Source organism: Pleurodeles waltl, chromosome 8, assembly GCF_031143425.1.
Source record: "Pleurodeles waltl isolate 20211129_DDA chromosome 8, aPleWal1.hap1.20221129, whole genome shotgun sequence".
NCBI lineage: Eukaryota > Metazoa > Chordata > Amphibia > Caudata > Salamandridae > Pleurodeles > Pleurodeles waltl.
Genome location: NC_090447.1, coordinates 165,492,249 through 165,511,181, shown reverse-complemented (window position 1 = coordinate 165,511,181; position 18,933 = coordinate 165,492,249). Strand labels below are relative to the sequence as shown.

At 42.5% G+C, this 18,933-nt stretch overlaps 1 protein-coding gene across 1 annotated transcript in view; it reads right to left on the bottom strand.

The window, feature by feature from the left end:
* Positions 1-18,933, bottom strand: part of LOC138249851 (N-acetylated-alpha-linked acidic dipeptidase 2-like) — a 700,770-nt gene that overhangs the window by 58,348 nt on the left and 623,489 nt on the right. The window contains exons 17-19 of the mRNA XM_069204013.1: positions 11,897-12,161; positions 11,543-11,624; positions 1,281-1,373 (exon numbers count right to left, since the gene is read on the bottom strand). Coding sequence (XP_069060114.1) covers positions 1,281-1,373; positions 11,543-11,624; positions 11,897-12,161 — 440 coding nt within the window. The remainder of the gene's footprint in view (positions 1-1,280; positions 1,374-11,542; positions 11,625-11,896; positions 12,162-18,933) is intronic.

Here is an 18,933-nt window from a genome sequence, read left to right as displayed (position 1 = left end):
CCATTAAAAACTGTAGCATTATTAAATTTAAAGGTAAACAACAAAGCCTCAATATTCAGGTGTGAAGTAGAGCTTAATGTTGCCCTAATATAATTCCAATAGACCACCACCACCCAACCCCCCGTTTACCTTGCCTATCTAATCTGTACACATCATACTGATCTGGAATAGCAGTTCTCAAATCAGGATCTGACAAAGAGTCAGTCCAAGTTTCTGTTGGAAATACTAGATCAGGGTGAAAAGACCTCATGAAGTCTTCAAATTCAAGTGTATTCTTTACTAGGGAGCTCATATTTGAAACCACACAGCTAAGAGAATCTGCTGAACAGCCTCATAGTTGGGAAATACCTATAGAGTTAGTAGAAATGTTGCTTCTGATTCCAATGTAGTCAAACACATGAAGTAAGAGTAATCCTCACGGGAACTAAGTGTGTGGATTTTTTTCAGGGAAATTTACTGTATCCTAAGGAAATCAAATCAACTACCATTATGATTGCCATGACTTTTTTTTTTTTTTCGGATAGTATTTTACCATTACTTTATTATGACTTCAGCCTCTGATGCCAGAAGATACTGGTATTTTCTAAATTCTGCAACAGATTATGACTAGCAGCAAGGTTGCATAGATGTATAAAGTACATTTAAGTGGGTGCTGCATTTCGGAGTAATTATTTCATTTGTTCAGGTACCCTTCATTTATGTCATACAACCCATGGGCCTCATCATAGACAAACATCTTGTTCCCAAGATCATCACTGTATTGCATTGTTTTAGAAAAATAATGGTTCCATGATTGCAAAAAATTGTTTATTTTCCAAGTTCCAGAAAATGTCTGACTTCTCATAATTTAAATTTATCACAGTCTTCACTAACTTTTGCTGTACAGTCAGTGTACTCCACTGAGTGTGCCACTAAAGAACTAGAGCCACACCCAATATTCTAATCGTTAGGTAAGCACTACAATAGGAAAATATGAATTCGCTCTTTCTTTCAATGCTGCATCTGAACAAACAAGTATCATCTTTCATAGATGCATGAAAAAAACTATTAACGCTTCAACGCTCAGTGTTACATTTGCAAAGCCATCCTTTGAATTCGTAATGTGAAGATTTCCTAAAGTAGATCTCAATACAAATTGTGCATCCTAGGTCACTCCAAGTCTTCTGTAATGTAAATCTGGCACATAATGAACAAGGCTCTGACTGAACTGCAGTCTTTACACATGTTCACACGTAATTTATGTAAACCAAACTTTCTGCAAATATAAAGCAAATTTTTACCTGTAAAATTTCCTGCCTGGAAGACCAAGTGGATCAACAAATGCTCTTTCCAAAAACATCAGCTGATCGTTCATGATTCGTAGATCAATAATTCTGTACAAAAATAAATGTCACTTTGCTTATTATAAATGTAAGCTTTATTAAAATGCCTTAAAATACTACATACAGTTGTGATAACTTGAAGTTCATTAAATCACATTCATGAAACCATTTTTAGAAAATCATTTTCAGTTTTCATACACTGATTAAATATTTAACAAGGAACCGAAAAGTAGTGTGTGTCTTAGAAGATGCCCAATGGAAATCATACAGTTGAAAGCACTTTATTTGGGACCAGGTCCACTATGTTCGTTAGACCCTGAAGGTGTGTCTAAAGTGGGTTGTTTTAAGGACCCCCTGAAAAGCAAATTAATTGGTTAATATATACACATTTGATCAATTGTGTTTCAGAGTGGAGGACACAGTACCACAAGAGTCTAGTCCCCCTTTGGTATGTCTGATCTTTGCTAAACAGATTATAGGAGGTGTGTAGTGTGAACGGAACTGAAGCATCAGTTTTGATTGCACAGCACCAATTAGAACTTGCTTTGTAGGTAGGGTGAGACCTCTTCAACAGGTCTTGATTAAGGCATGACAATAAAGACTAAGTGCTACATAAGTTTCTTGGGGTGTTGGAGGGAAGTGTAGAGAAGCTCAGTAATCTGTTGTAAAAGTATACTGAAATTCGTTTTGGCATCCTACTTAGCGGAATTCACCCAGCTATTTACATTCTTTGAACATAACCACTTACTTTTAAAATTGGTGCACGTGCACTGACATTTTGAGAGGGTAAGATAACATTTATGGATAATAGTATCCCAGACTTACACTTGTTTATCAACCGAAGTAGCGACTGCAATGTACAGAGCATATCTAAGATCTCTGGTTCGATGACCTAAATAATATGGTAAAAAATAAGTTTCATCATTCATGCCCTTGTAAGGTCATCCTACTTTCTTTATACACAGCCATGGTACATTCAAATGTGGCCACTTGTCAAGGAAGTTAACCTGATGGCTAAGATCACAGTGGAAGGCTCCAATGCTGATTTCAAGTCTTGAGGAAAGTGAGAAATCTCATTCCTTATTACAAAGTTCAACAGGCATCCGCATAGCATACACCACTTCCTTCTCTATTAAAAGTGTCCTTGACTGGGTTATAAGATGGGCCAGCTCTCTAGGTAGCAGGGCTGAAATTAGAAAAAAAAAAAAACACTGTGGAATGTTCTCAAATTTACCATCTCTGATGGTATTACCCGCATTAAGAATTTCAGCTCTCTACTGAGTGATCTAAAAAATGGTGCGTGTAGTACAAGGAAGCATACTTGGAGTAATTTGGTGACGAAGGAACCTATGTACCTCAAAACGTAAAACAGAGATAACATCTCAGACCACCCTCAACATATCAGAACAAGTGTTTCCACTAATTCTTTAATTTTCCCAGCCTTAGGAGTCTCTCGCAGGCCATGTCGGTTCACGTGGTTATGCTGAGACCCGACAAAAAACTCTTGCCTACTACATTTCTGAGTTAAATCACACGTACTTCCTGGGATTATCAATTTTATTCAGTCATTTTTCAAAATTATCAATCTCGTTCTCAGCATTATGTGTTCAGATCAGTTCACCAAGGCTGATCTGCATCTCCTCCACTCCATGAAACAAAAGGATTTATCTAGTCTGTTGTTGGAAGCAGCACTAATTCACTGAAAAATCTTCATCATAGCAATCTCCACCTTCATTCTCTTCAAAGGCATCAAAGCACCTCCACACACATTTCACTTCTCCAACATTGTAAGTGAATTTTAATTTGTGAAGAGAAACATCTCAGCATTTGTTCATGAGCTTCTATCAAGCCTTTTGGTTTGTTCATGTCACACAAGTGAGCTTGTGCTTCATGCACAGGTGCAGCTGAATATTTGTTCCACAGGTATGTGCCCACACCCAATTGATATGCAAACATATCAAAGTGCATTCATAAAACATGAAGTTATTTTTCGTGGCCTGGTAATTGGCATTTGCCAGTCAATTCACAATTTGCTTATCTCAAAAGCAGAGAGTTGAAGGGGATAGACAACTTTTGACTCTCTCACTATAATTGGTGAAACTCTGGTGAAACACTGTGGTGTATCCATTTATCCATGTAATATATTTTGCCAGGTGAACCTTCCGTGGTCCACAGTGCAAAAGAGACTAAGCTGGCATGGGCACCCAGGGTATAGGTTATATGTGCTCATTGTTTGCTAGATAATCTAGCAGGACATCACCACACAGTATCTTCTTCTGCCAGTATGTGGTCTGTAGCAGGCAGATGATCACAGCCACTGAAGATATCTGAAACACTCACCCTGACTGCAGCTCCTCAGGGCACCAGTGCCCAGAAGTGACTAGAAAATAAAATGCCATCTTGGAGGTTAGGCACCACGCGCCATGCTCCAGCCGCTCAGGGATACTAAATCCCCCTATCAACGTTGTATACGAGAAGCGAATTAGGAAAGAAGGAACACAGGGGATAATATAATGAAGCCACCTCATTTGCCAAAGAAAACTCAGAGAATGTCTGGGCACAATTCGATTTGTAATTTAACTAGTAGAGATGGGAGGTGACGCTAGCTGGATAACTGATATGAACCCATGAGCATATTCTTGAGGTAATCTAAGGAAATGGTCTACACTCCACTTTATGGTAATCACCTTATATGACTGAGAACCAAAAGAAGCAGCCAGTTTGCTTACTGGACTAGTCAGGAAGTCTCAGAACAAAAACTATTTCCCCAATTGGCTTATCTGTAGCAGAAAGGTTCATGCACCCTTAATGACCTCATCTAGGTGTCCTCAAACTGGAGAGCTGTGTAAAAACATAGGTGAGGTGCTGTGCTTGAGCCAGCTTTCACTTACTGCTGTAATGCGATATCTTTGCAGACCTGCTCTGATGCGAAAACCTGCTGTGCTGGCCAGTACCATTCACTGAGCCACTGTTAGAGCAACACTGGCTCTCTGCTCAGGTGAGAGTGGAAAGCGGAGCTCTAAGTTGTGCTGGGGCAGTACAGAGAGTGGTGGAGGTTGGGGGTGGGTAACATTAGGCTATGCATTTATTTTTCAATTTGGACAAGGTGAGGGTATAGGCAGATGGTGGTGAGGGTTGGGTAGCAGGAACACATATATGGAAAATGGCTAGCCACCGCTTATTTTGGGAGGGGACTGCTTTTCAGTCTATGCAAAGCATATGTATCTGCAGCTACACATGCCATCAAACGGAAAATGTTACTTACCTAGTAGTCACCTGTTCTTGGCATGTAGTGCTGCAGATTCACATGCTTTGCATACGTTTGCCATCTAGTGTTGGGCTGGGAGTGTAACAAGTTGTTTTTCTTTGAAGGAGCTTTTTCGAGTCACAAGATCGAGTGACTCCTCGGTGATAATACGCATGGGCATCGAGTCCTTCGTTAGATTGTTTTCCCACAGGAGAGTGAAGTAAGGAGTGAAGAAATATATATATATATATATATATATATATATATATATATAGTAAGAAAAGAAGATTGCCATGCAGTGTATATACATATTTACATAAAGAAAGTACTACAACGGCTACAGGCTTCCGGAGAGAAGGAAGGGCGCATGTGACTCTGCAGCACTACATGCCACGAACAGATGTCTACTGGGTAAGTAACATTTTCCGTTTGATGGCATGTTTAGCTGCAGATACACATGCTTTGCATAGACTGAAAAGCAGTCCCCTCCCAAAATAAGCGGTGGCTAGCCTGTAGGAGTTGGCGTATTTTGAAATAGAGTTTTAAGTACTGCTTGACCAACATTTGCTTGTTGGGTGAGATAACACATCCACACAGTAGTGTTTAGTAAATGTGTGTGGTGTGGACCATGTGGCTGCTTTGCATATATCTGCCATTGGTATATTTCCTAAGAATGCCATTGAAGATCCTTTCTTTCTAGTAGAGTGTGCTTTAGGAGTTACTAATAGCTCTCTTTTGGCTTTAAGATAGCAAGTTTGAATACACTTTACTATCCATCTTGCTTATCCTCGTTTTGAAATAGGATTACCCTTATGAGGTTGTTGAAAAGCCACAAAATGTTGTTTAGATTTCCTGAAATCTTTTGTTCAATCTACATAATACATGAGAGGTCTTTTGAAATCAAGAATGTGAAGAGTTCTCTCATCAACTGAATCTTGCTGTGGAAAGAAGACTTGTAATTCCACTGACTGATTGATGTGAAATGGTGAAACTACTTTAGGTAGGAATTTTGGGTTATTCCTAAGTATTAGGTTTGTGAATTTGGAAGAAAAGTTCTTCTAAAGTGAATGACTGAATTTCACTAAGTCTCCTTGAGGAAGCAATTTATACTAGGAAAGCAACCTTCTATGAGAGAAATTGAAGAGTGCAAGAATGCATGGGTTCAAATGGTGGACCCATAAGCCTTGTGAGCACGATGTTAAGATTCCATGCAGGAGCCGGTGGAGCTCTAGGAAGAATAATTCTTTTAAGGCCTTCCATAAAAGCTTCTATGACAGGAATCCTAAAGTATGCTATCTGTTTTGTAGGTAAGCAGCCATTAATGAATTCTAATAGGTGAGTATGCAAGATTTGCTTTTTCTAAATGAAGCAAATAACAGACGATATCCTGTAAGGACGCTTTAAGTGGATCAATGTTTTTGGGTTGACAGTAATATACTTTCCATTTAGCTGCATAACATTGTCTGTTTGTAGGTTTGTGTGCTTCTTTTAGAATTTTCATACATTCTGTTTGAAGCTATAGATATCCAAACTCTATGACCTCAGGAGCCAAATCGCCAGGTTGAGCATACTGGGATTGGGATGCCTGATTTGACCTTTGTTTTGAATAAATAGGTCTGGTCTGTTTGGGAGCTTGTGATATGGTACTACAGAGAGATCCAACACTGTTGTGTTCCAGTGTTGACATGCCCATGTGGGAGCTATGAGTATGATAGTGAGGGAGATGTGACGGATCTTGTTGACCAGAAATGCAATTATTGGAAGAGGGGGAAAAGCGTAAGCAAATATCCCTGACCAATTGATCCGTAGAGCATTGCCCTTGGATGGAGGGTGTGAGTACCTGAATGCGAAGTTTGTGCATTTTGCGTTTTCACATGTTGCAAAAACGTCTATGTCTGGGGTTCCCCACATGCGGAAGTACTGTTCAATTACCTGTGAGTGAATCTCCCATTCATGTATTTGTTGCTGCGTCCTGCTTAAGAGATCTGCTAGTTGGTTGTGTATCCCTGGGATATACTCTGCTAGTAGCTGAAAGTGACTGTGAATTTCCCATTTCCAAATTGTCTGTGCTAGAAGAGACAATTGAGAGAAGTCCTCCCCTCCCCCCTGTTTTTGCAGATAATACATTGTTGTCATGTTGTCTGCCCGTATCAACACTGTTTTGTGTGTGATCTGTGGATGGAAAGCTTTGAGTGCTAGGAACACTGCTAGCAATTTTAAATGATTTATGTGATAAGTTTGTTTAACTGAGTCCCATTCTGCTTGTACGGTAAGGTCGTTGACATGGGCTCCCCAACCTATCATTGACGCGTCAGTTGTCATTATGGTCTGTGTCACAGGGTCCTGAAATGGCCACCCTTTTGATAAGTTGGTGTGATTCCACCATTGCAGAGAGTTGTAGGTTTGGCAGTCCAACAACACTAGATTGTGAAGTTGACCCTGTGCCTGAGACCATTGTTGCGAGAGACACTGTCGTAAGGGTCTCATGTTTAGATGTGCATTGGGTACTACTGCTATGCATGATGTCATCATTCCCAAAGGTTTCATGATAAACCTTACTGTGCAAGTGTGATTGTATTGTAGTTGAGATATGAGATTGTGGAAAGCCTGAATTCTCTGTGGGTTTGGATACACTAATGCTGATTGAGTGTTCAGAATTGCTCCCAGATACATTTGTATTTCCGCTGGTTGCAGTTGAGATTTCTGGTAATTGATTGTGAACTCCAGACTGTGTAGGGTATCCACTGTGTACTGTGTGTGCTGTTGACAGGTTTGAATGGTGTTGGCTTTTATGAGCCAGTTGTCCAGATAGGGAAAGACATGCATATGTTGCCTTCTGAGGTATGCTGCAACCACTGCGAGGCATTTGATGAATACTCTTGGTGCTGTTGTTACTCCAAAGGGTAGTACTTTGAAATGGCAGTGCTTGCCTGCTATCACAAATCTTAGAAATTTACGATGTGCTGGATGTATGGGAATGTGAAAGTAAGCATCTTTTAGATCTAACACTGTCATGTAGTCTTGTTTTTGTAGCAGGGGAATGACGTCCTGAAGAGATTCAAGATTTGTTTGAGAGTACCATTTTTTTGTTATAAGGAAGTATAGAGAATATACCCCTGCCACCTGTTGAGATATAGGTACCATCTCCATTGTGTTCCAGAGAAAGCCTGTGCAAGTGAGGGGGAGTTATTTGCTGGATTAGAGATGAGTTCTAGGCAATAACCATTCTGGATAATTGAGAGCACCCATTGATCTGTTGTAATGTTGCGCCATTGTTGGTAGAAATGTTCCAATCTTCCTCCCACAAGAGATGTATACAGTGTGGGGATGTGCAGAAAGTCACTGTTTAGTTGAGGTGGAGGAACCACTTGTGGTGGTGGATTTACCTCTACCTCTAAAGTTGTTTCCCTTGTAAGATCCTCTGAAAGAGCCTCTCGTGTAAAATTGTTGTCCTTGCTTTTGTTGGTATGTGGACATCTCCGATGTTGATGGTTTAAAACCACCTCTAAACTGGGGACTACGAAAAGTTCCCCGAGCAGGAGTAGTGTAAAGGGCACCCATAGCTTTAGCTGTATGAGAGTCTTTCTTTAGATTCTCTATAGTGGTATCTGCTTCTGGGCCAAATAAGTGTTACTTACCAGAAGGCACATTGAGTACTGCCTGTTGTATTTCAGGTTTGAACCCTGAAGTTCGTAATCATGCGTGCCTTCTAATAACCACACTGGTGTTATTACCCTTTGCTGCTGTGTCTGCTGCATCTAAGGTAGACCTAATTTGGTTGTTAGAGATAGTCTGGCCCTCTGTAACTATCTGCTGTGCCCTTTTTTGGTGTTCTGGTGGAAGGTACTATAAGAACTCCTCCATCTTGTCCCAATGAGCTCTACCTTATATTGCTAATAGAGCTTGAGAATTTGCAATTCTCCAGTGATTAGCAGCTTGAGATGCTACTCTCTTCCCCACTGCATCAAACTTGCGACTTTCCTTGTCTGGGGAAGGAGCAACCCTTGTGGATTGGCTATTTGCTCTTTTCCTAGCTCCACTAACAACTATATAGTCAGGTGGCAATTGCTGGGTAATAAAAATTGGATCTGAAGGTGCAGATCTGTACTTTTTGTCTACCATTGGTGTAATAACTCTAGACTTCACTAACTCCTTGAAAATGTCATCTGCATGTTTAAGCATGCCTGGGAGCATGGGTAGGCATTGATACTCCTTGTGAGTAGATGATAATGTGTTGAATAAAAAATTCATCCTCTATAGGATCTGTATGCAACTGCTTGTTGTGATATGCAGCTGCCCTAGCTATGACTGGTTGTAGGCAGCAGTATCTTCAGGTGGGGATGGACTAGCCGGGTATGAATTAGGATCATTGGATGGTATAGGGTCAGGATCATATAAATCCCATGGGTCAACGTTGTAATGAGTGTCACCTAAATCATCCCCATGTGTAGAGATAGGAGACTGTGGAGACAATTGTGTAGGGGAAGGTGGTGATGGAGTATCTAGTGGTGGAGAAGCAGGAAGTAAAGGAGAATGTGGTGGTGAAGGCTGGTGTATAGCCTTTGGTTTCTCCTTATGCTTGACTATCTTAGCAGGTGAAAGCCCAACTTCTAAAGTCTCTTGGAAAGTTAACTTACTCTTGGTTGTAGGAGGAGGAGAAGCAATAATCAATCCTCTGGATTTTGCGCTGCTTAGCGTCCATTACTTCTAGTATGGGCCTTATCTCTGAAGACTCCTCGGTAGTCGTAGCATATTTTCCACCCACAGGTTTCAGCTCCGAACGTTTGGAGACTGAATGTTTTAATCAGCTCCGAAGTTGATGGCAGTTTTTTTGGCTTTGAGGTGGAAGTTTCTGCTTTTTGACTCGATCCTGAAACAGGAGTGGAATGCTGTTCGGTCTGCGCTGAATGCACTTTGGTATTTTTCGGCCTGAGGGTCCAAACATGGCCGGCAAGCAGTGGTGGACCCAAGACCAGTGCTGATGTCTTTTTGGTTGCCTTTAGGTGATGAGAAGGTGCTGATGTACTCACATACTGCGTCACTGGAATTGATTGGCTGTCCCCATCCGAATCTGGGTCGGAATCAGAGACTGCGACGGAAACTGCAGATTGAGCTTGTTCTTCTCTGAAAATGTCAGACGTTTGTTCTGGCGATTTGGATGCCATCTCCAATCGAGGCGCTCTTCGATCCCTTAGAGTTTTCTTCGAACGGAAGGATCGACATGCTTCACATCTTTCTTCTCTGTGATCCGGAGAGAGACAGAAGTTGCACACCGAGTGTTGGTGGGTGTATGGGAACTTGGAGTGACACAGAGGGCAAAAGTGAAATGGAGTCCATTCCATCAGCCTGACATCGTTTGGCAGCCACGAGTTGAAGTAGGCCTGAGAAGGGTGCGGTCGCCCAAAAGGGCGTTTAATCGACCCCGACGATTGCAATCGGATTGAATGTAAGTGAGAAAAACACGATCCAAAATGATACTGACATTTAAAGAAGGAAGAGAGACGTTTAGATAGTACCGAACTGAGATCTAATGGAGCGAGAGGAAACATGTCCGAACTCGACAGCAGAAAGAAAACAATCTAACAAAGGACTCAATGCCCATGCGCACTATCACCGAGAGGAGGAGTCACTGGATCTCGTCTCTTGAAAAAGCTTCTTCGAAGAAAAACAACTTATAACACTCCGAGCCCAACACTAGATGGCGGACCTGCAAAGCATGTGTATCAGCAGCTACACATGTCATCGAACATATATATATGGAACATTATAGTTGACATTTACTTGTACAAATCCATAGAAATTCAGTAGTTATGCTCATGTTAAGGAACTATTACTTGCTTCCTAAAGTTACTTTCCAGCACAAGTTATAGTTTCTTCAGATAAGTATAACTATAAGTATAACTATAACTGCTGAATTTCTGTGGTTTTGTATGGGTAAAACGTTAACTGAACTAGAACATCTCTGTAATCTTTGTTTTTTTTTCAGTGAATTTCTATGTTTTTTTTAATACTCACGTTAATATAACCAGTGCCATGCATGGCCTTTGGCCAGGCCCTGTGCCCAACACTCCTGCATGCCCCCAAACGGCGCATGGACTTTGGCCTTGGGCAGCATGGGGCTGGATGCAGTGGGTGTTTTTTCCAATTTGTCTCTTGATCTGCGGATACACCATGGATTTACACAGGGGGCTCCGCTGAGCCCTATGGAAGATTACTTATGCATGAGAGAAATCTGAAGGGTCCTTCAAACATAATATCACTCGGATCTAATTTTTGACTTGAGAAATTTAGTAGGGCTCGGAGCAATTACAACGCCTGATTTTTTTTTCACAAACATTATTGCATTTTGGTAGTAGCAGATATGTCAAATTACATAGTAAATCATTAATTGCATAACAGTACAACATAGAGTACCAATTTGTAGGGCACACGGTGGTGTCAAAGACATATACATGAATATAGCATGCAACTATTTCAATAACTACCCCCATTCTGTCCCCAGGAACAGATTACCAGCAAGTGCAGTCCACCGTCATCCAGTGTTTATATCTGGGATTATACACGGGTCCCCAGCATTAAGGAGCCATAGGTCCGAAGAGTTACACTGGTGGAAGAGTTACACTGTTGCCTAATGTGTAGAATTGGGAGTGGAGATGCTCAGGTGTAAACCTATCTTTCTATTAGGGGTGTACTGTACCTTTTCAGGTTGACTTTGGAATGAGTAGTGGGGGGAGATGATATGTGGGTGCACTCCAGTGGTATCATGAACGCATTAGTAGGTATCTATGTGTGCTTATCAAAATTCCCCTCTGATTGCAATTACAACTCCCGATAAACACGCCAGGATGACTTACCTGGGAAGGTCTTCATTGATTTTGGCTAGCTTTTTTGTTAATTTATATTTTAACTTTTGATACAGCTACTTTATTGAAGGCCATAGAGATACTTATGAATGAAAATTGATTGGACTTACTTATTCATGTCTAGTTGCTCAAGTCGTTTATGGAACTCAATGGAAGTCCTCGTGAAGTTTCCAACAGCAGAAAAAAGCGACTCTAGAAAAAGTTAAATATTTTGAAGTATTAAAATTATATAGAGTTTAAGAGAGACCCTGCATGCATAATTTTTCTGCCGCTATTTGCAAAATAATACACAGATTATGCAACAGTTAACATAACAGCGCACAAGGCAGATGCAAACCCGTTCACTGGCATCATCCCTATAGCCACCTCGGTGAGAAAGAGTGATTAAACATTAGATATAGTGAAAGTTGTCTGAAAAAGTTTCAGACAAGTTTTTGTTAGATCATTAAATCCTTACTACTTACCAAATGATACACCATACTGCAGAAGCTGCTTTTGATACTTCTGAGCAATTTTATAGATGCTGTCGGCATAACTTTTCAAGGCCTCCCCATAATCCTGTGCATTAAATGGGATGATCCTGGAGTTGGCAAGTTCATACACGAGTCCTCCACGTAGCTGCGCAACTGCCAAGTGCTTCTTAAACGTGGGGTCGTAGAATCTTTCTACCAGCTCGAAGGTCTCATACACCGTGTGGTACACTGGGTAGTTGCTGTATTTATCTGTTTTCTAGAGGAATTGGAAAATTGCACGAAAAAAAGTAATCATTGTACGGGTTGTGATAAATAAAACAGTCTTGTTCAAACTGATGTAAGGCGATTGCTTGCAATTATCTGCACAGATAGTTAAAGTTAAGTGATTGACATTAATAAGGTGTAATGAAGATCCCCAGGCAGACAGCTCGGTTTCAAATCTGGGGCATCCACCGTCTGGAAGGTGCTTTCTTTTCGAACATCGTCTGACACAAAACATACATTTGGAAAGTTATTATCGTTACAGCCCCCCTATTTAAATTCGGGATAACTAGCTCTGCACATTCTTTTCATGACCTCTCAACTGAACGTAGACGAATCCAGCGAATTATCCTCCGGTGTTGAACGGGTTTGATCACCGCCTCACCCCCACCCACCCAATTCTGCATAAGCAATGTCAGGTCTATCGCACAATGTATCACCCACATTGGCTTTGATACCACGTCAGATACCAAATAAAGGAATAGTGAAACACTAGAACTGACAGATTTCAGAACCGATTTTTTCATATTAATCATTTACAAATCACTTTTATAACACTAGAACCCAATGCAAAGAAGCACACACTACTAGGTTAAATAGTTTAATAACAGCACACTAATCTTCATTTATTTTAAATGCTGGTCAAAACAATTCTAAATAAACACAAATCTGTTACGCTTTTGTCAAAAAACAACCAAATGAAAACAAATCTAAACGTGCCTTTATATATAAAATTTCAGGCATGTGTTAACAATGATGACCCAAGCCTGTCTTTAGCTCCAGCTGTACACTCAAAACAAATTGATTTAGGTTGTCTTTCAAAATGTATTAATACATAAAACATTTTCCGCTTTGATAGTTGCTCGTTTCAGCTGTGGAATGTGTTCTTAAGGTTTCTGCTTTTAGGAGCTATAGTCAGGGCCCACCTTATTTCAAAGGGAAATTAATAGTCCCCTTTTTAAGCCCTCAAATATTTCTGGTTCTCCGCAACTGGAAAACAGCAGAGTCCATGAACCATCGGCTCAGCCAGGAAAGGATCCGTAGGACAAACGACCAAGAAGAAGCATAGCAAGTTATCCAGCCAGTAAAATGTCTTTGGAGACTTCATTTTTGGAGTTAATGCTGCCTACACAATGGGGGCCAGAGCAGGCACATGATGTTTCAATTCACTTAGCCTCATGAGGCCAAACGTGACTACATAAAGGTTATTCATGTCTATATTTAAAAAATATCCTTAGACAACATTCAATGGGCCTATCAAAAAATAGGTCTAATTTGGAGTTTGGCGGATGGATATCTAGTGTGTCTTATTTCAAGCGCCACAGGATATAATTGTTATTGCATTTCTATAGCTCTTACTATCCCTGACAAGGAGTTGAAGCCCTTTATGTTGAGTAGCATGCTACTCCTGTACCCAAGATTGGTAGTGAATACATTGGTATTGTTGGCTACTGGGATAAATCATGTACTTTAAAGAAAAAAATCATTCCAGTTAAGTGTGATCATTAGTGGGGCATATGTGGTTTTAGAAAAATAGGTAGAGAGAGAGATTTAAAAAAAATAGGATAGCATACGTTAGGTATTGTCAGGTTGAAATGATAGGGTTTTAAAGAATGAGAGGTTGTGATATAAGATATGAGGTGGTAGACATCTACTGAATTACAATAAGAGAGATTACTGAAAGAAGGCAGGAGGCTGAGAGGAGGCTGCACTCACCTAGAAGGCAGCAAGAGGATAGTAGGTGAATAGACGGTCAGTGAACAAACAAAATCACAGAAACCAACTGCAACTAAAGAGAGGTACATTTTTCATATAAGGTTTTAGGAGTATAGTGGAGGAAGGCTTTCTGAGATTGCCATCAATATAGGTATATAAGCTGTATAAAGATATTGCATTATATACATCGCTCCACGCCTGGGACATACAGCTTAAATATGTGAGTCCAAGTGTACAGATCTTTAAACAACTAAGATCACACACCTGCTATATGCCCTTTTAAACATAGCCTGGAGTATTTCAAGCGTGAGGTAAGGTCTGTAACCTGCTTAAAGTTTGGTGCCAAACTTTCTTTAGGAAAAATCTCACTAATGATGTACCCTCACTATTCTGCATGAAAGGTCGTTTCACTCACTCACTTAAATTAGTTGTTTGGAAATGACTGAGCGCATCTCACAAATGTGCAGTCAAATTTACATCTGGTTTTGTTACCTAATCCCATTATAGGTAGTTTGTACAGCACATCATAGTAACTGCAGACGAACAAGATACTTAGCTCTACCATCCCAAGTTTATGTTGTGCATTTTTTAAAAATATTTTGTTTATTAAACATTATATTAACAGACAAAAGATTCAGGTGAAAATCACATATATGCCTTTACATAAAAGTGTGATAACTGAGTCAACCCGACACTTTGCACAGGAAAATCAGTTTACATTATAGTCCCCCCACTGAGCTTCCACGTTAGGTCTGACATATGTTATATGTCAGTACTTAATAAAGTTGTCCTTGCTCAATTTTAGTCTATTGTCTTAGTTACCTTGTGAATATTGAACAGACAAAACCTTCCCCGCTTCTCCACCCGTGCAGTTGCTAGGTAGCGTCCTGCTCTTGAGACATGTGTGCATTAATTTTTACAACAGCATATGTGAGCAGTGCCCTAGTCATCTCTGCCCAGGCTCATAGTATGTCTTGTGTAATATATGATGGAACAACGAATGCTGAAACGACGCATGCCTTAACAACGAATTTTCATTGTAAAAGCATGCCTAGTATAGGCATGTGTGGGACTGCATGTGTGGGTCCAGCATGCGACCCCCCCCACCTGTACTCACGCCCAGAAATACGCCAACCCTAAAACTAAAACTACCCGATCCCACGCCCCAAAACTAAAACTACCCCGACCTCCCACCCCTAAAAACGAAAACTACCCCTAACCTCACCATCGCCCCAAAAACCTAAAACCCCGACCCCCCAAAAACAAAAAACTACCCCGATCCCCCCACCCTCAACCCTAAAAACTAAAACTACCCCACCCCTAAAACTAAAATTATCCCGACCCCCCATCTGTACCCCTAAAAACTAAAACAACCCCAACCGCCACCTCTAAAAACAAAACTACTGTGACCCCAACCCCTAAAAACTAAAACCACCCCATAAAACTAAAACAACCCCCATACCCCACCTGCCACTAAAACTACCCGACCTGCGTCCCCCTAATACTAAAACAACCCCCACTAATACTAAAACAACCCCGACCCCCCACCCTGCACCTAAAAACTACAACTACCCCGACCACACCCCTAAAAACTAATAGAACACTGACCCCCCCACTCCCACCCCTAAAAACAAAAACAGCCCTGCCCCTCACCCCACCCCTAAAAACAAAAACTACCCAACCCCCCTACCCCACCCCTAAAAAAAAAACTACCTCGACCCCTCACTCCGCCCCAAAAGACTAAAACTACCCCACCCCTAAAACTAAAACTACCCCAACCCCTCACCCCTAAAAACTAAACACCTGCCCCAACACCTGCCCATAAAAACGAAAACAACCCCCTTCCCCACCACTAAAAATACCCTGACCGCACCCCCAATACTAAAACAACCCCAATCCCCCACCCCTAAAACTAAAAATACCTTGACCCACCATCCCCACTAATACTAAAACTACAACCCCCACCCCTAAAACGAAAACTACCCCAACCCCCTACCCATGCCACATAAAACTAAAAAGTACCCAGACCCTGCCCCTAAAAACTAAAACAACCCGACCCCTGCCTCTAAAAACTAAAACTACCCAGACACCACCACCCTTCAAAAACAAAACCAAAAAAAACTTCCCCGATCCCCCATACTGCCCCTAAAAACGAAAACTACCCGACCCCCACACCGCCCCTAAAAATGAAAACTACCTGACCCTCACCCTGCCCCTAAAACTACCCCAACCCCATAAAACTAAAAAGTACCCAGACCCCGCCCCTAAAAACTAAAACAACCTGACACCTGCCCCTAAAAACTAAAACTACCCCGACACCACCACCCCTAAAAAAATAAAAGAACTACCCCGATCCCCCACCGCACCCCTAAAAACTAAAACTACCCGATCCCCCACCGCCCCTACAAATGAAAACTACCTGACCCCTCACCCCGCCCCAAAAAACTAAAGCAACCCCAACCTCTCACCCCATCCCTAAAAACTAAAGCAACCCTTTCCCTCCCACCCCTGACCCTAATAACGAAAACAACCCCAAGCCCCTGAAACTACCCCGACCCCCACAACCCTAATATTAAAACAACCTCAAGCCCCACTCCAAAAACTAAAACAACCCTGATCCGCCACCCCAACTAATATTAAAACAACTGCGACCCCCCCACCCTGCCCCTAAAAACAAAAACTACCCGACCCCCAACCCACCCCTAAAAAAAACTAAAAAAACCTACCCTGACCACCACTCCGCCCCTAAAAACTAAAACAAATCCACCCCTAAAAACTAAAACTGCCCCGACTCCTCACCCTGCCCCTAAAACTAAAACTGCCCCGACCCCTCACCCCGCCCCTAAAACTGCCCCGACCCCTCACCCCGCCTCTAAAACTAAAACAAACCCGACCCCTCACCCCGCCTCTAAAACTAAAACTAACCCCAGCCCTCACCCCGCCCCTAAAACTAAAACTAACCCGACCCTTCACCCCGCCCCTAAAACTAAAACTAACCCAACCCCTCACCCCGCCCCTAAAACTAAAACGACCCCTCACCCTGCCCCTAAAACTAGAACTACCCGACCCCTCACCCCGCCCCAAAACCTAAAGCTACCCTGGCCCCCTCACCCCACCACTAAAAACGAAAACAACCCCAATCCCCGCATCTAAAACTACCCTGACCCCCACCCCAATACTAAAACAACCCTGATCCCCCGACCCTAAAACTAAAATTACCCCAGCCGCCACCCCCACTAATACTAAAACTATGACCCCCCACAACTAAAACTACCCCGACCCATACCAATGCCCCTAAAAACTAAAAATTACCCCGACCCCGAAAAACTAAAGCAACCCCGACCTTTCACCCCGTCCCTAAAAACTAAAGCAACCCCCATCCCTGCCCCCTGAAACTACCCCGACCCCCACACCCCTAATACTAAAACAACCCAGATCCCCACCTCTAAAACTACCCCGACCTGCCACCCCCACTAATACTAAAACAACTGCAACCCCCCACCCTGCCCCTAAAAACAAAAACTACCCTACCCCACCCCAAAAAAAAAAAAACTACCCTGACCCCCCACTCCGCCCCTAAAACTAAAACGAATCCACCCCTAAAAACTAAAACTGCCCCGACCCCTCACCCGCCCCTAGAACTAGAACTAACCCAACCCCTCAACCTGTCCCCAAAACTAAACTAACCCGACCCCTCACCCTGCCCCTAAAACTAGAACTAACCCGACCCCTCACCCTGCCCCTAAAACTAGAACTAACCCGACCCCTCACCCTGCCCCTAAAACTAAAACTAACCCGACCCCTCACCCTGCCCCTAAAACTAAAACTAACCCGACCCCTCACCCTGCCCCTAAAACTAAAACTAACCCGACCCCTCACCCGGCCCCTAAAACTAAAACTAACCCGACCCCTCACCCGGCCCCTAAAACTAAAACTAACCCGACCCCTCACCCTGCCCCTAAAACTAAAACTAACCCGACCCCTCACCCCGCCCCTAAAACTAGAACTGCCTGACCCCTCACCCCGCCCCAAAAACTAAAGCTACCCTGGCCCCCTCACCCTGCCACTAAAAACTAAAACAACCCCCATCCCTGCATCTAAAACTACCCTGACCCCCCCACCCCAATACTAAAACAACCCCATCCCCTGACCCTAAAACTAAAATTACCCCAGCCACCACAACCACTAATACTAAAACAACTATGACCCCCGACCCCTAAAACTAAAACTACCTGACCCCTATCCATGCCCCTAAAAACAAAAAATTACCCCGACCCCCACCCCGAAAAACTAAAACAACCCGACCCCTGCCCCTAAAAACGAAAACTACCCCGACCCCCCACCCTGCCCCTAAAAACTAGGACTACCCCCACCGGCCCCTAAAATTAAAACTCCCACCCTACACCCCCTCCCCTGAAACTGCCCCCACACCGCCCCTAAAACTACCCCAACTCCCTACCCCTAAAAACAAAACGACCCCGCCCCTAAAGCTAAAACTACCCCCACCTCCACCCCTAAAAACTAAAACTACCCCACCCTGCCCCTAAAAACCAAACTAGTCCCACCTCTAAAATCTACACCCCAACCCTGCCCCAGCCCCACTTACCTGATCACGTCCTCTCCCAATGCCAACTCCCCCTTTCTCTGTGTCTTAACCACGCATGTGCGTTGTTCAGCACATGCGTGGTTAAGGCGCAGAAAAACAAATTTGTTGTTCACGAGTGGTTCTGCTAGCGTTGTTCACAACTTTGTTGTTCCAGAGTCGTGCTTCCGGGTGTTTCTCTGCCTTGTGTCTTGTTGTCCCTCTGTGTTGTGCATGTTTGTGTATGATCGTGGTATGTGCAATGTGTGTATTTGTGAAAACAGAAGTAATGGAGGCCTGTGGGTTCTTTTTTGGAAGTCCCTGACCTGTTTCCCGTGAATAAGAGAGGGGTTGAGGTTGTTTTCCCAGACATTGGACCTGAATTGTTGACATTCCTGAAGCTGAAGGGAAGAGACATAGGGCCTGATTTAGAGTTTGGTGAATGGGTTACTCCTTCACAAATGTGACA